Source organism: Phaseolus vulgaris, chromosome 7 (genome assembly GCF_051622355.1).
Source record: "Phaseolus vulgaris cultivar YP4 chromosome 7, ASM5162235v1, whole genome shotgun sequence".
Lineage (NCBI taxonomy): Eukaryota > Viridiplantae > Streptophyta > Magnoliopsida > Fabales > Fabaceae > Phaseolus > Phaseolus vulgaris.
This window is the reverse complement of record NC_143504.1, coordinates 13,624,023-13,648,242: the sequence shown is the minus strand read 5'-3', so window position 1 is coordinate 13,648,242 and position 24,220 is coordinate 13,624,023. Positions and strand designations below refer to the sequence as shown.

Here is a 24,220-nt window from a genome sequence, read left to right as displayed (position 1 = left end):
AGAAAATATAAAAATTACCAACTTGTATTCATGAAAATTCTTCTTAACAGAGAATTTTTAAAATCTCAAGAAGTTAAATACTTAATCCATATAACTTTAAACATAAGTAAAACCTTTACTCCAAAATCCACATATAAAAGTTTATTACCATGTAAATAAGAAGTATGGTTAAGAATTTTATTTATAAATAATAGCTAGGTGCAGTTGTTGAATTGGACCAAGACAATAAATTTTCATATTTGGTGCATTGATGAATAATTAATGAAGAACATGTATATGGCCATATAGGGATTGATGAAATTGGATGACAGAAACATGCAACCAAATGCATGTCTGGATAACCAATGGACTCAGGCCAGCGAAGCTTATCGTCTCAATATTAATGCTTCCCTTCTTTAAACCGTTCATTTAAATTAGATTCATGAAATAAAAATAACCTGTGTTGAATTTCATTAATGTGACTCAATAAATGCACTTCTTCGTTTAGAGACAAACTGTAAGTACGTGTTAGTGACTAACCTTTCTAACATTTTCAATTTATCATTATTGTAGTTTTTATTTAATATTCAACAAATATTCCAAAATAATATAAATATTTTGAATTTAAATAAATGATTATTATACTTATATTAATATAAATTATTTGATTATCTATTTATTTTAAGAAATAAATTTTAACACTAACTCAACTTAAAGATGAGGTTTGCACCTACATAGTTGTTTAATAGCGACTGATCTAATAAAGTCAATCATTTATCATTAGTATGATGTTCGTCAAAGAACAAGATGATTTTAAATAAAAAAGAAAAAATATAATAAAAATTTAAAAAGATATATTTTAAGATAATATATTTCATTAATAGTTATTAATAGTTATAGCGGTGAGGCGTTTAAAAGAAGTAAATGTTTTTTTTAAATGTACTTTTATTTTCAAAGTGTCTATGTGAAGTCTTTATGGTTTGAGATAAATCTACTCAAGAAGTTTATCTCACCAAACAAAATTTGTAATTCTTTCAAATATTTAGAAGGAGAAGTCTCGATTATTGCATTTGCTTTGTTTTTGTCGATCCCTATCTCCTTTTCACGTACTATAAATCCTAAGAATTCATCAAATGAAATACATAAAGCACATTTCAAAGGATTCACTTTTAAACCATGATTTCTCATTCTCTCAAATGAAATTTTAAGATTGTACTAGTGCTTTTCTTTACTTGTTCAATGATATTAATATATCATCTATTTCAATCATCCACATAAACTTGCATAAACTTATTAATTAAATTATGAAATATTAAATTCATAATTCTATGACAAGGAATAAGTTCCACTTGAATCTTTTAAACCAAAAGCCATAACTATTTATTCAGAAGTTCCTAATGATCCAGGATATCGAAAAGTTATTTATGAGATGTCATTTTTAGCTACAAAATTTTGATCATAATCAAAATATTCATCTAAAAGACATAACATTACGTGTTATTTGTACCGGTCGGTACCGAACAAGCCATATCACTCAGTCTTGGTGACCGACCGACCAAGTTAGAATACATTTAAAGCAGTTGTAATAAACAACAGTTAAGGCAGCAAAGACAATTGTTACATCCAATTCCAGGTACTATCCAGGCCCTATGAGTCTATAGAAGTACATTACTGAATCGATTGACATATACGATATTCATCTTTAGTACTGGTTGCATTCCAATCTCTAAAATTGATGCAAACTCTGATCTTTTTTTTCATCTTTCTTAATTACTTAAATGATATTAGAAATCCAATCAACATGCCTAATAGTTCTAATGAAAGAAACAATTATGCATATTTTGTGCATACATTTATAATTTTATTGTACATTGAAAACATTTTTCATATACTTTGTTTTCAATTTTTAACTTATTTCCTTTTATTAGTAATAAATTGGGTTCAATGTACATATTTACTTTCATTTTTTCATTTTCGGCTAATCTTACCTTTGCTCGTTGTTTTGGCATAACTTATTTTGAAAATATTATTTTTAGCTTATCTTAGTTGCGTTGGATTATATATTATTGGGGCTTCAATATGGACATATGGTTTGCTGGATTGGAAGTTCTCTGTTACTTTCTATGATTTTTTTTAAAGTTGAAACAAATTTGCTGAAATTTTGTAAAAGAATCCATGTAGATTCAATTTTTCTTGATTTATCATAGACTTTTGTAATTGACCTTATGAACCTAATGAGGAAGGTGCTTGTGAGAGGTGATGACCCAATTAGTAGAATGAATGAAAGAGAATGTGAAAGCTTGATGAAAAAGGAGGTTTCTGCGATAAGAAGTGGTGGACTAAGGTTTCCTAAGATAAAATAGTTTAATGAGTGTAGGGATAGAAAGATTCACACAAGATATTTATATTGGTTCACTCTTAACCAATAGCTACATCCATTCCTCAGCTAACCACTGAGAATTCACTATGTAATCAAACCTAGATTACAAACCACACACCAAAAGTGATGATCTTGAACCCCTCAAGAACACACACCACTTTTGGCAAACTACACAGTTTCCAGAATCACCTTCTGAAACTGCACCACACCAAAACACACAGAAATACAATATTCAAGAAGGAAGGGAATAGAATACACCTGGGTAAATCAAAGATTAAAGTTCATAAAATACAAGACAATCCTATTCCACACTTAAGATGATCCAAAATCTCTTTAAAATCTTGAAAACTGGTTTTGATTGATCTCTCTTTCTTAGTTAATGCATAGGAGCGTAAAACAATCTTTTTATACTCCAATCAAATAGTTAAAGTAGTTAAATCAAGAACCAAAAGCAGTTGGAATCATTTAAAATAGATTGGAACATCCTAACAAAATTTTGTTAAGGTTTTTCATAAAAACAACCAATTGAATTTTTGAAACAATCGGTTGAATTAGTTTGACAAAAAAAGTCAAAACAAAGCCAAGCTTTTCAAAGTGATTTTAAAAGCCACTAAGTGTCAAACAATCGATTGAATCGACATTTCAACAGGTTGAAATTTCACACTCTTTAGAAAACTCATCTTTTTAAAAAGATTAAGATTCAATTAACCTTGGATAATTTTAAATAGTGGATTAACAATTCAAAGACTACTAGACACACACATAAAACTAGCAACAAAGTCTTCAAGCATTCTTCTTGGATTTGGAGACATCAAAGTATCTTGTTCAACATATTATAGATAATTATTATTATTATTATAAAAAATCATGCATGGGTATCACTGAAACATTATATTTGATATTCTTGAATTATCCAAACTTTATATCCTGGAATAAATGTATTCTGAGAAGACCTTTTAGTGTGACCTTCTCTTGTTAGATCGTGTGTTATTTTTACTCAAGTGAGACCTTTTATTAGATTGACATTGTAGACTTTCTAGCATCTTGATTCTCCAATAATGTTTTATGAGATCATCTAGTGTACCTTTATACCCTTCATATTGTGAGATCCTCTTATTGGTCTATGCACAATAAGATTGTTTGACACATGATCGTCTAATAGGTTTAATCAACCTAAAATGTCTAATGAATTTTTATTTAAATTTGCACATGAGTGAGCTTCGTTAGAATTCTTAACACATCTTATAGTGTTTATTATCATCAACACTCATAGACTCTCTTATCATGAGACTGTCTAATTGGTGATAGACCATTTAGCGATTACTGGACCATCTAGCGTCTTAACATACTTGGCTCTACTAAGCACAACTTTTGAGCTCAATATTTTCAAGTAATCGAAGAGCTTTTAACAATTTTCATACAGTCATTTATGCACTGTAAGATTTCAAGAAGGTTGTGATCAAGTACTGATTATGTGAGTTGTTTCTACTGTGTGGTAACATGTTTTGATTTATACTTTGCTATTGGTTATGGATTGATTATCCATATTTGTAATCTTGGTGATTAAGAATTAATAAAGCTATAAATTCTCTCTGGGTGTGAGCATTGATAGGACTGTAAATCCTATTAATTTTAAAGAGATAGATTTTCTAATAATATTTTAAGTCATATTTCTATTAAACAAATTTAAATTTTAATAAGGATATACATTTAGCTATTTTTATTGTAACTTTTAATTAAACAATTTGTTCTTGCCGGTTGACCTGGTTGCCGGTTGACTCCAAAGACAAGCGGTGGCTCCTCCTATTTCTGGTGGATTTTGTGCTTCCTCTTGGATGTTGGAAAGCGGTCCGTTGAAACAGAGGGGCCCTACCTGTTGATTGCACTCCGACGATCAAGTCAGTACTGAGCTAAGAAACAATGAGTAAGTAAGCAAGTAGTTTCAGTCTTAGAAACGGTGTACCTTTCCCAGGAACCTCAAGTCCCTTTTATAGACTACTTTTAGGTTACCTCTTGTAACGACCTTCTCTCACGAGAACCTTATCTCCAATGAAAGCATGTTTGATTAGTGCTGCAACTGCACAAAATCTTATCTCCTTGGAGTGCATAAAATCTTAACAGAATGTACCAACATCAGGGGCCCAATCTGCCCCTTGGAGGCATACAAGCCTCCACGTACCATGCATGCAACCTATTCTCCTTTACCCTAACTCTCTTGGGCTTAGGCTCTATAGATAATGTTTTACTTGAGCTAGACACCGCATGTACTAAATGTACTCTTATGTTCATAAATACCCTTCATTAGTAGCCTTATGCTCACATATAAAAGATTACTTCAACTATGCCATATTGACCAAACATGGCCCATTTTACTGGCCCAACAGCTGAGCTGACCTACCTATACCATGCACCGAGATCCGACCCTCGAGCAATGAGCCCCGAGTACTTTGTCCAGTACACAACTCAATAAAACTCTCTTAAAATAATTAATATATGCAATTTTTTCAATTTTTGAATTATTCTTTTAAAATTATATGTTCTTAAAAGTATATTATTTTGAATTTAAAAAATGTAGATAAATAAATAGGAAAGCACATGTGTTTCCATGGAAGAAAATTGTCTTTTCTAATCTTATTTGATATACATTTTACCCTTGTAAACATAATAAATATGAATTGTCTTTTGCAACTACTTTTTTCTATGGATTTTTTTTATCATTTTTATCGTTATAAACATAATTAATTTTATTAATTATTGTAATGAAATTTTATAAATAATATAACACCCCAAAAATACATCTAACTATTACAATACAAGTTCTACATGTTTCTATACAAGCTTAGAGTTTTTCAAAACATTTCTAATACATGATTAGGACTTATAGAAATACAAATATATAAAATTCATATCTCAAAACAAAACTATAAGGCCTTTAAGACTCTTCTATACCTGTATGATCATCTACTCATATACATAGTACAGTCCTCACGGATCACAACACAACAAGAAAAACAAGAATAAGCTAGTGAAAATAAAATTTTATAGTGCACACAATTAAATCAAAGGAGCAAACCAAATTACATGGATCAACTTCTCAATTATTCAATCTTCTTCAAATCCCAACATAAAACAATCACATAGATTCCGCATGGATCTACACATCTAGGATATTTAACAAACAGAATAACAATTGATGCCTTCCGAAAGACCCGTATTAAGTAAGTCCTACCAGAGACTAACACTTGATCCAATACTCAAGACTTAGATTACCAACGAATCCAAGAGAAAGGATCAAGGTAAGTTCAATGTAACATAAGTCGTGCATCTCATATGTCATGGTATGCATGAACTCTCCCATCATCTTCTCACCACCTGATATCTTAGTTTATGTGACTTAGATCATGACTGAAGCTAGGAGATCTCTGTTACCACATATGCATCAATACTTAATAAACAAACAAACATCAGCCCATACATTATCCCAAATGTATGAATTCAATTCCATACAATTTTCATCATACAATAGCATTCAAAACGCAATCCACAACATTCAACAATCTGCAAGTTTAAACCATATATAACAAACAACACAATATATAAACAATAAACATTCCTGCAAGATAAATTGAATATTGGGACCACGTCCCCTCCATATTCAGATCTTCTAGCCTATGATACTATTAAAAACTAAAGTTAGTTTCCCTTACCTGAAATTCCTTATTCTTATGGAAAGTCTACCTCAATCCGGGTACCACACCAAAATTTAGGAACCTAAAACAAGTTATCCAAACATTACCAAATTCTAGTATGAGCTTAATCAAGTTGAGAGAAAAACTTTTCTCAATTGACTCCATTAAGATTGATGACTAAACCATAGAGAAAAATAGAGAATAAGCGATCTTTAAAGAAAAAAAATGAACTTTGTTTGAAAATCTGATTAGGTAAAAATGTACCTTAACTCCTCAGCTACTGCATGGTGTGATCAATTCTTGAAATAGATGAGGTATAAAATGAGAAACGAAGAGAAAAAGAGAGAGATTTGGAGAGAGAAAATGGAGAGAAAGAAGAAAAGAAGTGATTGTGGGAAATCGGACTACTGATTAAGGGGATTACAATACTTTATCTAATATATATGCTTTTATAATTTTAATAGTTTTAATGCTTTTTATAATTTTAAATTTTTTCTTTTAATAAATAAAATTTTAAATATAATATATATATATATATATATATATATATATTATAATAAAAAAAAGTAGACATACATGTGTTTCTAATGATAATAATAACGTTTTAAGTATAATATATATTTTATTATTTATTTATAAAAATATTTTTATTAAATACATTGGCATGAGTTCTTTGAAAGTAGTTAGTTCTTTCTTCTTGTAATTTATGATTTTTATTTAAAAACGTTTACCAATTAAATAAATATTTCAAAAATAATATAAAAAAATTTCTTTAAACAATCACTTGTGACATTTATACAATGAACATTGATGTTACATAAAATACTATATAAATATTTTATTGTATTTATGTTTTTCAGAAGAGAATAAAAAGTGTAACGGAAAAACATGAATAAAATCAAAATTCACAAACTTAAAAAGGATACAAAAATTTTATACAATAGTGAAAGAGAGATCAAATATTGATAAAAAAAATACACAATGTATTATACTTTTTAAATAGTAATATTTGAAATGAGTTTAAAAAAATATATTATTACTTAAGAAATAAGACTACTTATACTATTTGATCCTGTCTGTTGACCAAAACGCTGGAGCTTTGCCTCGTCAAACTTGGATCGACGTATGCGTCGTGTCAGCCTCCGTCCTTCACTGCGATCCACCTCAAGAACCTGCAAAAGACGAAACGGCGCCGCTGCGGCCGATCGCGCTCCGACGCCCAAGTCAGCGACTGAACCACCAATTACTTAAGAGTAAAACTCAAGAACTCTAAGGAACCGTGACCAGTTCTCTCTCAGTATACTCAAGACTCGCAAGCGTAAAGAAAACAATCTGAACGTGCGTACCTCAGAAGTTCGTTGGAAACTCTTATATACCTGGATACTTTCTCTCTCCTGGCAGTTACACATCTGGACACGTGGCTCGCATCCAGCTGTAGACGTGCCTTCATCTGGAGCATCCTTGACTTGGGCGCTACTTCTGACTCTCCTTTGGCTAAGTTACTTATGCATGATACTACTCAGTGCATAGTTGCCTTGGAGCGTGATCTCTTCTGGGTGGCGAGTTCGGGTGCCTTCGTACACACCTTCCCTGTGGTCTCGCCGGTCGCCTTCATGATCTGCACCACCTGCCTTCCTCTTCGGCGATGTCCTTGTTTCGGCGATCTCTAATCACTTGGTCGCCTGGGTTCACATCTGGCGACTTCATCCTCAACTCGGTGACCGCCGGTTTAGGCATGATGGAGATCGGAGCATGCCAACTTAATAACTGTTGACTACACGAGCCCCTGACTTCCTTCCCTTCTGTCAGACAGGTGTCCCATCAACACGCCTATATAATAGCTCGACGCCACGTCATTACTCCCGACTACCAGGGCGGTACACAAGCCCCCCAGTCTTAAGCGAAGACTTGTCCAGCAAAAAGACTAAAGGAGTCATGTCACTACCGATCTACGTGGCGCTGGCGCAGAATTCAAAACGTTTGTACTTTCTGCTTTCCTGACGCTCCACCAAACACTCTTCCAATCACTCGACACGTGGCTTCATCAACGGTTACCTTTAACTGTCGTTTGCGCTTCCAAAACCCATTCGAAAAACCCTTAAACCCATTTCACTTCTACTGTTCCATCACCTCTTTGCTTTTTCAAACGCTTCAAGCTTCTTCTGCGAAAACCCACTACGCTCTTCAACCTTCTGGATTCTCAACTTCCTTCATCGTTCTTCCGATCATAAAAAGGTACTCCCTTTACTTCTTCTGCTGATTTTTCCTGCATTTTAACCGATTCGCATCATCCATTAACTGTCTGGTGCATACGCTGTGGGCTGTTTCTTCTATTTCTCCCTTCTCGTAACTTAGGGCTTCGTCTTCGTTACAACGAACCTTCGTTCGTTCGTTTTTCACCCTTCTTTCACGATCGAGTCAGCCTCTGCGAACCCTGCTCACCTTTCCTTTTCTTTTTCCTTTGCAGTTTCCGCGATGGCTCGAACAAAGACCACCGCGAATCCTCCTCCCTTGTCACGAAACCCTTCATCTCAAGCTCACAACCCACCACGAGCACCTGGTGCTTCTTCTTCCCAGGCTGAGAGGCCTGCAACCTCTCGCCCTGACCTGGCTCAGGCTACTCCACCGGTCGCCGGAGGAGCCTCCGCCCCCACTCCAGATTATAAAAAACTTTACCCCTGGGCCAGCTCGGCACTGCTGAAAGAAACTTCTGCGATAAACTCTGAAACGGCGGTACTCCGACTAAGGAAAGGGGACCAGTCGGATCTTTCCTTTCACAAGGAGCACGATAGCAAGGTGACCGTGCTGCCTTGCCACCCTGAGGAGCCGATCTGTGCTGACGACAAAGCGAGCGGTGGCGAGTCGTTCTGCTTCCTCTACACAACGTTTTTCAAGAAGGTGAAGCTCCGACTTCCCTTCACTCGTTTCGAGCGAGAGCTGCTAACCGAGCTCGATATCGCCCCCGCCCAGCTTCACCCCAACAGCTGGGCGTTCGTAAGGGCGTTCCAGATCATTTGTGCACATCTGGGACTGCCAGCATCAGTGGATGTTTTCCTCTTCCTTTTTGAAGCCAAACACCCAGGAGATCGCCTTTGGGTGAGTCTGAACGGGATTGCTGGGAGGTCGATCCTTTCTATCTTCCAGCAATCTTATAAGGATTGGAAGGGGAAGTTCATTCAAATACGCCAAAACGACCAGGATGCCTCGATGCTCGACGGGTTTCCCTTGTACTGGGTAAACAAGGGAAACAAAGACGCCAAGGGAAGCTTCAGGAGGCCAAGAAGTCCTGACAGCATGGGTGCTTTGGACAAGGATCTGTGCCTCTTCTGGAAGAGCGTGGCAGACGCCAATATCACCTTCCTCACCACTGCGCTCATCTCCTTCGAGTTCTTCGAAGATCAACTCGAGGTTCGCATAGGTTAGAGCTCACCTCAGTGTCTAAGTCATTACTCTTGGCGATACTTCTGCTAACTGTTTCTGGGCGTCTTGTCTGTTGTGCACAAGACTTTGGTTTTATTTTCTGCACCACTTATCTGCTTTTGTTGCATACTGACTTATGTGTTTATCTTTCTCTCTGAGCTAACCCATGTACCTTTGTATTATGCAGATCGTATGTTGGGCAAGGGAAAACTGGCTGAATTGAGGACGCTCGCCCGAGCCCATGGGTTGGCGTCGGGTTCCCATACCGTGCCAAATTCAGTGGTGGAGATTGCCGCTGCTCAGGGCAGATCGCCCCCCAAAGGCCCAGCTCCTTCCGAGGCCCAGCCCGCCCAACAACGCAAAAAACTCGTCCTCAGGAAACCAAAGAGGAAAACCCCTCAAGTGGTTCATGAGGATGAAGAAGAAGACGATGAGGCGACTGAGGATGGCCTTATCACTAAGAGGAAGAGGGTGGCGCCTTCTTCACCACCTGCTCCACCTCCTCCCCCAACATCAACACCACCTTCCACACCAGCTCCGCCTCCAACACTGCTTCCTCCCCCAGTTCCCGCATCACCAGTCCAAGCAGTTCCCTTGGCAGCTGCTCTTCCTGTGGTTGAGGCTGCTGAGCCCAACTTTATGGAGAACCCCCCGAGCGCCTCCACGCCATACGTATCTGCTGGAGGGGGTCCTCCTTCAAATGCCTCAACTGCTGGAGCTGCACCAGGCGGGGATGAAGGTGCTCACAACTCGCCTATCATCATCACCGAATCCCCGCCGTCGCTACCACGCCAAGAAGCTCCCATTCAACATCCAACTCAAGAAGGTGGTGGCGAGAACCAACAACAAGCTCCCCTGGCGCCCCCACGAGCAAACCTCTCCCTTGAGGTAAAACGGGTGTGGGAACCCTTCTCAGCGAAACTCAAGATGATGGCGGAGGACTTCCCTTCCATCATATCCAAAGCTGTGGAGAGTTCCAGCAAGAAGCTCCAGGATGACATCTCCGTGCTCCAAGAGGAGAATCGCCTAATCAAGATCGAGGCGGAGAAGTTATCCTGCAATCTTATGCTCGCGGAGATCGATCACTCCCGAGTGGAGGACGCCATGAGCACCGAGCTCCGGGCGGCGCGCAAGGAGGCCACCGATCTACGCCATAAGGTGCAGCTCTTAGCTCAAGAGAAGATCGAGCTGGAGAGCAAGCTGGTCCCTTATCGCGTCAAGGTGGCTGACCTGGAGGCGTCGATCAAAGCAGATGCCGCCAAGGTGAAAAACCTCGAGTAAAGGTCAGCAGATCGGGAGGTCTTCTTGGGAAAAGTCGAAAAGGAGAGAGATGACACCATGGCCAAACTCGCCGAGGCCAAAGAGGAAAATGGGAAGGTCGCCGCAGAGCTGATCCAGGCGCAGGCGGAGAACAAGAAGGTTACTGAAGACCTTCTTCAAGCTCGGGAGGGAGCTGAAGAACTGAAGCAGCAGAATGAGGGGCTCAAGAAGCAGATTGAAGAACTCGAGCTGAGCTCCGCCCAAATTCTCGCTGCTGGGTTCGAAGCCGCCTTGGAACAGTTCGCCTGCCAATACCCCGATCTGGACCTCTCCATGGTGTCTCTCAACAACGAAGTGGTGGACGGGAAGATTGTTCCTTCTGAAGACTGACTGCTTCCCTCCATCCACGATTCCTGTGCTTTCTCCTTTGGATATACTTACTTGTAATAAACTTTCCCTTTCCTTGTACATGTATTCTGAACTGGTGTTACTTATGTTATGACATTTTCCGCTTCTTTTTATACTCTCTTCTTGTTAACTTTATCTTCCTTTCACAAACCTCTTTAGACAAATTAACTTAGTAACTTCGTAAGCGCAATTGTATACTATCCGCCTCGAACCATCAGCTTTCGAATAATAACACTCTAACAACTTGTAACCTCGAGGTAATGAACCTTAGTGTGAAATCGCTCTTCAAATAACGAAACTCAACCCAACTAATGGCTTAAGACACAGCTCATCTAATCTGCCTTATCAAAACGGGTCTTGACTTTCTCGCCATTGCTTGAATTTCCCCTGGTCGCCAAAGGCTCTTGGCGATACCAGCTTCCTCTTTCCTTCACAACTTGACCATTGTTCCTTTATCTGGGGGTAGAGGCGCCTTTCGGATCCTTCTCCACCTCCCTGAGCTTCAGAACAAAAGACCGGGTGGCTAGGCGTTCTCTTCGAACCTACCTTAGCCACCTTCCAAACTTCTTCCACCCTTTACACCATACCTGAACTCGTTCGAGACGAGAAGGATTTTATCTTGCCTGAACTCGCTCATCGGCGAGAAGGTCTTTAACTCGCCTGAACTCGCTCACCGGCGAGAAGGTCTTTAACTCGCCTGAACTCGCTCACCGGCGAGAAGGTCTTTATCTCGTGTCTCTACATTGCCCCAGGGGTTACATCTTCTCCCCCCCCAGAAACACTGAGGACTTTTTGCTGGTGCCTCTACATTGCCCCAGAGGCTACATCTTCTCTCCTCTGGAAGCACTGAGGACTTTTTGCTGGTGCCTCTACATTGCCCCAGGGGTTACATCTTCTCTCCCCCAGAAACACTGAGGACTTTTTACTCTTCCTCGCCTGCACTCGCTCGACGGCGAGGAGGTCTTTATCTCGCCTCAGGACGCGCGAGGGCGTTGAGGTCTTTTAACTGGTGCCTCCGATCGCCGAAAGACGATGAGGACTTTAACTTTAACTGATGCCGCCAATCGCCGAAAGACGATGGGGACTTAGAAACTTTTTAGAAAGCATGCAACATAACTTCAACTTGCCCTAAATCACATATAAGTGACAAGGTCTTTCTTCAAAACTTTCGGAAAACAACAAGCATGCAATCTAAAACACTCTAAACTTCGAAAACTCTTCTTTATTGGGCGGCCTCATTAAAAACCCTCCTTAGGGAAAAAAGAGTGCCCCCTCCAAACTGTTTTAACAGAAACATTGTAAAGCTCTTCGTGTTTGTTTGTACTTACAAAGTTCTTAACTGTAATATAACTTGAGGTGCGTGGTGTTCCAAGTGCGAGGAATCGCCCCTCCTTCCAATGTTTCTAAGCGGTAGGCGCCATTCCCGAGCACCTCGGTTATTCTGAACGGTCCCGTCCACTTAGGCGACAGCTTATTCTCCATCTCGTACTGGTGGGCCTTCCTCATCACCAGGTCGCCCTCTCTGAACTGTCTTGGCATCACCTTCGAGTTATATCTTCGTTCAATCCTTCTCTTCACCGCCTCAGCTTTTAATCTCGCCTCTTCCCTGACCTCATCCAGTAAGTCCAGGTTCAACCTGCTTTCCTCATTTGAGTCTTCCTCCACGAAGTTCTGGAATCTCGGCGAGCTCTCCTGGATCTCCACTGGAATCATTGCGTCGCACCCGTAAACCAAACTGAACGGGGTCTCATGGGTTCCTGACTGCTCGGTGGTGTGGTACGCCCAGACTATACGGGGTACCTCCTCAGCCCAACTTCCTTTGGCTTTCTCTAGCCTTCTCTTCAAACCTCTTAGCAACACCCGATTGGCTGACTCTACTTGGCCATTCGTCTGAGGGTGCTCGACGGATGCAAATACTTGTTGAATTCCCACCCCTTCGCACAGCTTCTTCAACAGGTGACTTGCAAACTGAGTCCCATTGTCCGACACCAGGCGCTTGGGCACACCAAACCGGCACACAATGTTCTTCCACACGAAACCCTCGATCTTGTGTGCGGTGATCTGGGCCACTGGTTCTGCTTCAATCCACTTGGTGAAATATTCAATCGCCACCACCAAGTACTTCATCTGCCTGATCGCCAGCGGGAACGGTCCCAGGATGTTGATTCCCCATGTGTGAAACGGCCAAGGGCTGTAAATCGACTTCAACTCCTCGGGAGGCGCCTTGTGCCAATCGGCGTGCTGCTGGCATTGTTTGCAGCACTGCGCATACTTCTTGCAGTCTTCTCTCATTGTTGGCCAGTAGTAACCTGCACGGAGAGTCCTTGCGGCCAGAGCTCGACCCCCGACGTGGCTTCCGCATATCCCTTCATGGAGCTCTGCCATAATTCTTGTACATTTCTCGCCGTGCACACATTCCAGGAGTGGGTGAGTGAACCCAAACCTATACAGCTCGCCATCAATCATTGTGAACTTGCTAGAATTCTTCTTTATCTTCCTAGCCTCTGTCGGATCCAACGGGAGAAGGCCATCCGCCAGGCATCGCTTGTACTGCGTCACCCAGGTGTCTGGCTCATGCGTAGCGCAGACCTGCGTCATGTTCACCCTCTCCCCCCGACATGCTCTTATTCTTGGCGACCTCAAGGTTTCTTGAGTCAAAAACCTGTGACTCCTCGCCGCTTTCTCCGTCGATCTGCTTATCTGAAGGACCAGGTGATCTGCCACAAATGCTCTAGGCGTCTTCAGAGTTTCTTGAATCACCGTCCTCTGCCTACCCCCCTTGCCCGAACTGGCGAGCTTGGCTAGCAAGTCAGCTCGAGCATTCTACTCCCTGGGCACATGCACTACTTCAAAGGAGGCAAAGGAACTCTTCAATTCCTGTACATACTCCAGGTAAGCCGCCATTTGTGGATCTTTAGCCTGGAACTCGCCTGTTACTTGTCCCGTGACTAACAGCGAGTCACTCTTGGCCATCAGCACCCTAGCTCCCATCTCCTTAGCCAGCAAGATACCGGCGATCAGCGCCTCATATTCTGCTTGATTGTTGCTGGCCTTGAAGGCAAACCTCAAAGATTGTTCGATCAGCACGCCGTTGGGTCCCTCCAAGATGACTCCAGCACCGCTACCTTGCTGGTTCGATGATCCATCCACTGAAAGCACCCAACGGAAACCATCCCCTTCAACTCGTGTCGCTTCAGACGAGAGCTCGACCACGAAGTCTGCGAAGATCTGCCCCTTGATCGGACCTCGGGGCTCATACTTAATATCAAACTCCGACAGCTCCACTGCCCACTTCACCATCCTTCCCGCAACATCGGGCTTCTTCAAGACCTTCTGAATGGGCAGGTCGGTCATCACCAGTATCGTGAAGCTATGGAAATAGTGGCGTAACCTCCTTGTCGAAAAGACTACTGCCAGTGCAGCCTTCTCCAGGGCCTGATATCTCGTTTCGGGGCCCTGCAGCACCTTACTAACAAAATAAATGGGCTTTTGAGCCTGATCTTGGTCCTGGGCGAGCACCGCACTCACCGCCCTCTCAGTTACAGCAAAATACAACCTGAGAGGGGTTCCCACCAGCGGTTTGCACAAAACCGGCGGGCTCGCCAGATACTCCTTAAGCTTGACAAAGGCTTCTTCACACTCCTTCGTCCAGGCAAACTTGTTATTCCGCCTTAAACACTGGAAATATGGATGGCCCTTCTCTCCGCTAGCCGACACGAAGTGAGACAGGGCGGCCATCCGACCTATAAGCTGTTGTACTTCCTTCACAGTGGTCGGGCTCCTCATCGCCAAGATGGCAGCACACTTGTCAGGGTTGGCCTCTATTCCTCTTTCAGTTAAGAGGAATCCCAAGAACTTCCCTGCCTCCATGCCAAAGATGCACTTCTCAGGATTCAGCTTCAACTTGAACTTGGCGATCGTAGTGAACAACTCCTCCAAGTCCGCAACGTGCTTGCTTTTCTCTGGCGAGGTCACGACCATGTCATCCACGTACGCTTGCACATTCCTTCCCAGCATTGGTACAAGTACTCGATCCATCAACCTCTGGTACGTGGCCCCCGCGTTCTTCAGCCCAAAAGGCATCACCTTGTAGCAGTAGCACGATCTCTCGGTCATGAAGGCAATCTTCTCTTCATCCATGGGATGCATCTTGATCTGGTTATACCCCGAGAAGGAACCCAGGAAACTCAACAACTTACACCCTGCAGCACTGTCCACTAGGGCGTCTATGCTTGGCAAAGGATACGAATCCTTTGGGCAGGCCTTGTTCAGATCGGTGAAATCGACGCACATGCGCCATTTCCCATTGCTCTTCTTCACTAGTACGACATTAGCCAGCCACTCAGGGTACTGGACTTCCCTGATATGGCCTGCAGTGAGGAGCTTCTGGGTTTCGTCTCTAATCGCCTGCCTCCTCTCTTCGTTGAACTTCCTTCTCCTCTACCGCACTGGTCTCACCTGGTTGTCCATCGCCAAATGATGGCACAAGAAGTCGGGATCGATCCCAGGCATGTCCGAAGCGGACCATGCAAACGCATCCAGATGCCACTCTATCACCTTGGCGATCTGGTCCTGGAGCTCAACCTCCAGAGATCTTCCCAGCTTGAAGATCTTTCCTCCGATCTCTCTTTCGAGCCACTGCTCGACGGGTTTTGGCCTGGTTTCTCTGGCGATCACCGCCCTGGCGATTCCCAGCTCCCTCGCTTCCTCAGGGCGATTCCTCGCCTCTTCTTCCTCTAGACCGGCGTTCCCCTCCCCCAGCTCAGCATCCACCATCACCACGTCACTTCCGGCGGTCTCTTCCATTACCGTCGGTCTGGGCTTCACACCAGGAGGCGGGGTGGTTGTCACGTAACTCACCGACCTCTTGTTCTTCAGGCTATTCTCATAGCACTTCTTCGCTTCTTTCTGGTCGGACTTGATGGTGATCACCACCTCCTCCATAGACGGCAGCTTCACCTTCATGTGCCGGGTCAACGGTATAGCGCCTATTCTGTTGAGCGTGGGCCTTCCCAGCAGGATGTTGTATGCTGAAGGAGCGTTCACGACAAGGTACTTGATTTTCTCTGTTCTCGAACCCGCCTCATCTGTAAACGTAGTCCTCAACTCGATGTACCCCCTGACCTCCACCTGGTCACCAGCGAAACCATACAAACACCCTCCATAAGGCCTCAGCTGGTCAAGGGGTAGCTCCAACTGCGTGAAAGTCGGCCAGAACATCACGTCTGCCGAGCTTCCTTGGTCCACCAGAACCCTGTGGACCTTCCTTCCTGCTGAGATCAGTGAGATGACTATGGGGTCGTTGTCATGAGGCACAACGTCCCGAAGATCTTGCTTTGTGAACGTAATGTCCACATCCGGCGAGTGGTCTTCAAACATATCCACCGTCATCACAGACCTCGCATACTTCTTCCTCTGTAACGCGGTGCATCCACCACCCGAGAAACCTCCTGCAATGGTGTGGATTTCCCCGTGGGTAGGCATCTCGTGCTGCTGAGCCTCACCACCTGCTGGTTGGGAGCTTGACGCGCCCCCCGTCCTTCTGTCCAGCAAGTAGTCGTTTAGGAACCCGCTCTTGACCAGATCGTCGAGCTGGTATCCTAAAGCCAAGCACGAATCCACGGTGTGGCCAAAGCCCTGGTGGAACTCACACCAGGCGTCTCTGGCTTTGGTCCCAGCACCTTGTCGCCCACCTTCTCGGGCGCCTTCAGCCTAGCTGATATATTGGGAATGGCGATCAGGTCCGCCAATCCCATGACAAACTTGTGCTTTGGCGGGCGATTGTACTCCCGGCGTGCTGGTTGAGGGCGCCCTGGGCCCCTGCCCTTATTCTTCCTTGGATCATAAGGATGGCGAGTCCTCTGATCCCTCCGGGCCGCCGCTGTCTCCAGCACCCTCTGTGGCTGGATCCTGGTCTGGGCACGTGGCCTAGCGGGAGCCACGCTTCCCCTCTTCTCGGCGACCTCACTCTCATCGGCGATGTGGGCCACCGCAAGTCGCCTGACCTCAGCAAATGTGGCAGGGTGAGCCCTGATCAATGCCTCGCAGAATGGTCCCGGCAGCACGCCCTTCTTGAATGTGTAGACCAACATCTCTTCGTCCTTGGCCGGCGATCGGACCATCTGCGCCCCAAAACGATTCAAGTAGTCCCTGAGGGACTCTCCCTGATACTGCCTTATGTCGAACAAATCGTAAGACACCCTGGGCGGTGCCTTGTTCACGATGTACTGCTCGACGAAGATCTTTGAAAACTGTTGGAAGTTGGTTATGTGACCTGTAGGCAGGCTCACAAACCATTCCAGCGTCGTTCCCTGGAGTGTGCTCACAAAAATCTTGCAGTACACGGCGTCTGATCCTCCTGACAACATCATCTGCGTATGGAACGTGGTGAGATGTGCCTCAGGATCCTCCACGCCGGTAAAAACAGCCTTCACAGGTACCACACTCGCAGGGATAGGCGTGTCGGTAATCGCCTGAGCGAAAGGCATAGGAAAAACGCGAGGCGGCGTTGACGGCGCGACCTCTTCAGCGACTGGACGCCCTCGCTGCTCCTGAAGAGCTTGACGCAGTTCCTCAGTCACTCTGCTAAGCTCATCATTCCTGGCCCGAGAGGCGACCAGGTCCTCGTGCATTCTTGCCTGCTCTATACGCGAGGCTTCCACATTCGCCTGCAGCGAGCGCATGATTTCCACCATCTGCACCATAGTCATGGCGCCTTCAACAACAACGGGCGCAACTGGACTTGAACGGTTGCTTCTCATTTTTCTCATGAAAACTTGACAAATCTCAGAGAGCGATGAACAACACCTTCTTCAGCGACGATCGATTCAGCGATCAATCGATCAGAACTTCGCGAAACTTCGAAAGAAACCTCAAGAACACAGCAAACCCTCACAGAAACTCGCAACTCCACCAAAAACCAACGCTTCTTCCACGAGAATCCAAACGAGCAACAGAACTCAGATCTCACCGATCAAAACTCGCGTAAGCAGCAAAAAACTTCACCTCACTGAACAAAAACCCAAACGAACGGTGGAAAACGCGAAATTACCGAACAGAACCTAGATGAACAGCGGACAATGGTTGCACCAGCACACAACCACACAGAAACTGCAGAAACCTCCAAGAACTCACGCCGCGGATGGGAACAGGTTTTACACGGCCCCACGGTGGGCGCCTGATGATCCTGCCTGTTGACCAAAACGCTGGAGCTTTGCCTCGTCAAACTTGGATCGACGTATGCGTCGTGTCAGCCTCCGTCCTTCACTGCGATCCACCTCAAGAACCTGCAAAAGACGAAACGGCGCCGCTGCGGCCGATTGCGCTCCGACGCCCAAGTCAGCGACTGAACCACCAATTACTTAAGAGTAAAACTCAAGAACTCTAAGAAACCGTGACCAGTTCTCTCTCAGTATACTCAAGACTCGCAAGCGTAAAGAAAACAATCTGAACGTGCGTACCTCAGAAGTTCGTTGGAAACTCTTATATACCTGGATATTTTCTCTCTCCTGGCAGTTACACATCTGGACACGTGGCTCGCATCCAACTGTACACGTGCCTTCATCTGGAGCATCCTTGACTTGGGCGCTACTTCTGACTCTCCTTTGGCTAAGTTACTTATGCATGATACTACTCAGTGCATAGTTGCCTTGGAGCGTGATCTCTTCTGGGTGGCGAGTTCGGGTGCCTTCGTACACACCTTCCCTGTGGTCTCGCCGGCCGCCTTCATGATCTGCACCACCTGCCTTCCTCTTCGGCGATGTCCTTGTTTCGGCGATCTCTAATCACTTGGTCGCCTGGGTTCACATCTGGCGACTTCATCCTTAACTCGGAGACCGCCGGTTTAGGCATGATGGAGATCGGAGCACGCCAACTTAATAACTGTTGACTACACGAGCTCCCGACTTCCTTCCCTTCTGTCAGACAGGTGTCCCATCAACACGCCTATATAATAGCTCGACGCCACGTCATTACTCCCGACTACCAGGGCGGTACACTATTTATATAATGACACTTCCTCTTTTGAATTTTAAAATATATAATATACGAAATTGGGTTGACATACTAGTGTAAAGGTGACATTTCTTAATGAAAAAAAGTTAAACTACAAAATTTCATGTTTAACAGAATTAGAAAACATTGATTAACAGAATTTCATGCGAGGCGGGTTGTTTATTTCAATCCGTTGGCCCGTTTAGACCCATCCCGCATAACCTGTAGTCCGTGCGGGTCAAGTGTGGGGTGGACGGGTTGACCCGCATAACCCACATAACTTTAAAATGTAATTTTTTTTTTCTGTAACTCCATATTTTTTTCATGTAGTCTCATATTTCACATTCCAAAAATTTAATAACATCTTACTACGCATGTCTTTAATAATATCTTACTACACATGTCTCGTGAAAATAATATTATGAAATCATTTACCTAATACATCTAAATAATAAAAATTCAAAAATTTTATTTAAAAAATAATTTTTTTAAAAATTATTTCTTATGCGACTGGTCTATAGGCTCGCGGACCGACCCTTATACGGGACGGATCAACTCAACTCACATTTTGTAGACCAAGTACAGGACGGATCAGCCCGTCGATAAAGAAACTGTAACTCTATAACTCTAGGAGAAAGAAGGAAATGTGCAAAGTTAAAAAATAAAAATATATTCAAATACACAATGAAACCACCTCAAAGTGAAATAATAATAATAATAAAAAAAAAGCTTACATAGTTCACACCTACCTCACTAAATCTATTTAGTTGGCAAAACTTTTAAAATTTAAATACTCCAAAATGATAAAAGTACCGATGTCCTATTGGTATCCAACACTAATCCTCTCCTCCAAATTCGGATCCTGAAAATATCCGACTTTTAAATATTTTTCTTAAAAAAATACAGAACACAACTGGATACTGGGATACCGTTAAAATACAGCTTAATTATAAAAGACATCTCAAGCCATATCGAGATAACATATATAGCTTCACCCATGGTCTATATTTTTAAATTTAAAATTCATAAAAGATGAAAATAATAACACACTTGTTATTATCTCCTATATAATTAAATTACTTATTCCCTCCAAAACAAAATACAAAAAGTCAATTAGTTTTCTTCCCTATTCATAGTATTCTTCCTCTCCCTATCCGTTACTCTTTACCTTTAAACATTAACATTATCCATGTATATATCCATATATAATTTTCATTAACATATCCTAGACTTACCATATCCTTAACTTTTTTTAAAAAAATATTCTACCCCGTTCTAATAATTAACTTCTCCCAAAGACTTTTAATAATCTGAGGACAGGCTAAATGACGAGTTAAGCACGAAACTATTTGTCCCAAATATTTTAACAAAGTACTAAGTTTATACGGTCAAGATTTCAGTCGGTACAACACAGCAAATATAAACACTAACATAATCCAGGGACCACATAACGAAATTTTTTCTAGAAGAGTATAATTTAACAACACAGAATATAAAGTAGGGGAAAAGTCTACTCTCCAGGTGCAGAGACGCCCTGCTTCAGTCTCTCCTTCTTCATCTTCTTCTTTGAAACTGGCTTCTTTCTTCTGGGAGGGAGAGTCTTCTGTGCATAGGTGTAGAGTACAAAATTTCCAACCAAGAATATCAACATCAACCCACCAACAAGCAGGAGAACAATTAATCCTGGGTTGAACCCTTTTGAAGCATTTCCCTAAATGCAACAAAAACGAGGCATTTCCGTAAGGTCCACGTCAAGGAACGACCAAGAAAAAATAATTTGCAAAATTAACCATCGATAAAAGGAATTTCTTTTGGAGAGAGAAACCAAATGCAATAAATCACCACAAACATTTCTCAAAGCAATCCATGACTAAGATAAACATCTATACTGCAGTTTTCTTCAAAGGTGAGCCTCTGTTTATCGCAGAAGAATAACATGAGAAAGGTGGTGTCATTTAACCTGGTTGGTAGAACTTTATCTTTAATGAAAAAATGAATATTCTCCGCATATCTTTTTTTCTCATTGCACATGCTTGAGATTGGTGACAAAGGTTTACGAAATTCGAATATCAGAAGGGGCTAGTTTCATGCCCAAAGTGAATTTATAAAATGGCAAGCTGATTTAAAGTGAATTTATCAAAAATGGTATTTCTAAGTTTTGCGGTGAACTCAAATTGAAGCAAATTATAGTTACAATTTACAAGTTAGTAGGCATGAAATAAAAAATTGTTCCATGTACTAAAAAAATTATTTTGTTTCGAATAAAAACTAATAAGAGTTGTTTTTGAAAATTGTTCTCGAAATTAATATATCATCTTCAGTTTTTAAAATAAAAAACCAAAACATCTCTGAGTGACTTAGTTTTGTAATTTCAATTTTTTTGGTATACTCAGTTTTTTTATTGTACTTTCACATATTCTTCCCCTACTCTGATTCACTAAAAATTAATCATATCACACAAATCAAATTTTGAAATACAGAGAATAATAGTAAATACTTGTTCAGAATATTATTCCGTACATCAGAAATGCAAAATGGTCTTAATAATTTCTTATTGCTTCAAACATTATATGTTGTAGTATACCAACAAATCACTCCTTAAGACTCTATGAGTAAGTCATCTTAGTCCCTAAGATTTTATAAATCCTTCTTCAATCCTTACTTTTACAAAAACGTCATTCACTCTCGTCCTTTTTAGTACAAAAATACAGTGAATAAGAAAGTAAAAATAAGAAAAGATCAAGACAAATAACATTTTCCAAAGCCGTGAACAACCAAAAATGTTAAAGTCTCACGGACTAAATGTCCCACCAATACAATATCAAGAACTACTTTAGGAGCTATTTAGCTTGAAAAAACACACTGTTTCGTGTTTAATTATAAAAGTATCATCTTCTCTTCACTTTAATTTGTTTGCTGCTTTAAAATTTTATACAGAAAACAGTAAAAAAATAGCCAACAATAAGAAGTCTTCATTATTTTCTATACAAAGTTTTGAAACCATAAAACAAACCAAAACAGTGGATCACTTCACTAATTAAAAGCAATAACAGAATATGAAAAGGGAAAGCATCTTTCAGAAATCAAACTCTCAATGTTGTTGATACACGAAACTTCAAACTCGAATGTTAACTAAAAGTGAATTTTATGCATCAAGGAAAGGAAACTCTTTCACTTGCTTTTCCAATTTCATTAGACAAAAAGAAAACATTAAAACTGAACCCATCCGTGAGTGGGCACACGTTGTTTGAACGCATCATGAGCTTTGAGCTCTATATCCTTGTTAGCATCTAAAACATGGATTGGAATAAACTCAAACAAAAATGAATCGAACAAATAAAAAAAATATCCCACACATCAACCAAATGAAACCTTCAGAACGGCAGAAATCATGACTGAACCATTAATACATTTGAAAACAAATAAAATGCAAGTACATGAAACAAAATCCAATTAATATAGATTTCAGAATACCAATAATTGAAAGAACAGCACATGCAAGCCCAAGACAAACTAACAAAATGCAACAACTCAATTAAATAATACAAGGATCTGAGCTTCAGAGAACAAGGCAATGCTCGTTCAAGCTTGATTTGATCTACGATTTAACGTCGATTTTAATGAATGAAAAGGGAATCAAAATTGAAAGAGAGAAAGGGATTTATATAAAAGAGGAAGTACCACGCTATCGAAGGATGGAGGGACTTTGTCAGCAAATTCGAAGTCGTCGGCCATTGACGAACGGCGAAATTGAACAGATCTACGGCGAGAAGAATCACGGGTGTGGGTTGGTGGTGTTTGTTTGCGCTAAACGGAGAACGCTTCTGCAAAACCTACATTTATATTATCAGACACGTTTTTTAACCCATGTTTTGTTTTTTTTTTTTTTTCTTTTAAATAATTAAATGTCTTAATGGAAGAACCGTAAAAAAAGAGTTATGTTAATGAATTATTTTTAATAAACTTTAAGGACACTTTTATTGTCAAAATGTTTTCAGGTTATAAATTTAAGAATTAAATTTCATAAATTTTTTCCATTAAAGTACGATGATATAAGATAAAGTTTAATATCGTAAGTCTGTCAAAATAAAATAATATATTTTTATTTTAAAAGTATACTAACTATCAATAAAACATTAAATAAAAATTGTAAAAACAATTATAGTATATAATACAATAAAAAGTCACCAAAAAAAAATTAAGATTTTATAAATTAAATGTTACCGGTAAATTAACCCATTCTTAACTTCATTTGAAAATCTGTTTTCACAACTTTTTTCAGAAAGTTAGATTGTGAGATTCTTTAATCAAATCCTCCAATATTTACATTGCGTAGTATACAACGTGATAAATTATAATTTTTTATTGAAAAATATTAATAGTTAACCTGATTTTAAAGTTATGATTTATCTGTCATTTTATATCCTATGCCTATGCGATGAATTATATATTACATTATATACATAAATACAAGAAAATTATCTTTAAAAATAAAAAAAATAGATGAACAACAGTTAAAGTTATGTTTAAAAATCATTTATGTAAAAACAGTTGTTAAAAAAAATAACTATCAAGCGAGCTAATTTACTTGTTAAGAAAAAGGGAAAAAAACACTTGTCTTGAAATTGTATAATTTTTGGTTTCTGAAGTTTTCTGTCTACGTTGTTTTGGTGCTGTATTCACTTTTCTCGAGAGGATAGGTTTTATTCCAGTTCAGGACACGCATATGATCACAATCGAATCATTCAGAATTGTTTTGTTGGGAACCTATGTTTTGCCAAAACTCACGTGTTTTTCTTCGCTCTCAAACGTGATGCATTAGAGTTCTCATATTTTTTGTTTGTTAAGAAAACTCACATTGTAATACTACTTTCCCTCTTTTGGACTATTATTTTGAGTGAAGTGGACATGACTATTAAAATTTGCTATATTTTTTTAGATTTTATTTCTTTTTTATAAAACTAGCCATTTTTTTTTAAATAAAAAGTCCATTTTTTATCATTTTACAAAAATATAAAATAAAATCTTACATGAAAATTTTAGTGCAACGTAGTCGGATAGATTCATAAGTTAGATTTTTTTTCATCAAGAA

The 24,220-nt window shown here is 40.8% G+C and overlaps 1 protein-coding gene across 1 annotated transcript; it reads right to left on the bottom strand.

Annotated features, from left to right (window-relative positions):
- Positions 1 to 20,476: 20,476 nt before the first annotated feature.
- On the bottom strand, positions 20,477 to 22,969 carry LOC137828880 (DNA-binding protein S1FA). Its single transcript, XM_068635622.2, has 2 exons — positions 22,810 to 22,969; positions 20,477 to 20,839 (listed from the first exon to the last, which is right to left on the bottom strand). Exons 1-2 carry the CDS (start codon positions 22,861 to 22,863, stop codon positions 20,639 to 20,641), a joined length of 255 nt encoding a protein of 84 aa, XP_068491723.1. The 5' UTR covers positions 22,864 to 22,969; the 3' UTR covers positions 20,477 to 20,638.
- Positions 22,970 to 24,220: the final 1,251 nt, after the last annotated feature.

Coding starts and splice junctions, on each gene's coding strand:
- LOC137828880 (XM_068635622.2), bottom strand. CDS start 22,863: ATGGCCGACGACTTCGAATTTGCTGACAAAGTCCCTCCATCCTTCGAT. Junction 20,840..22,809: donor CTCCATCCTTCGATAGCGTG/GTACTTCCTCTT, acceptor TGTTGCATTTAG/GGAAATGCTTCAAAAGGGTT.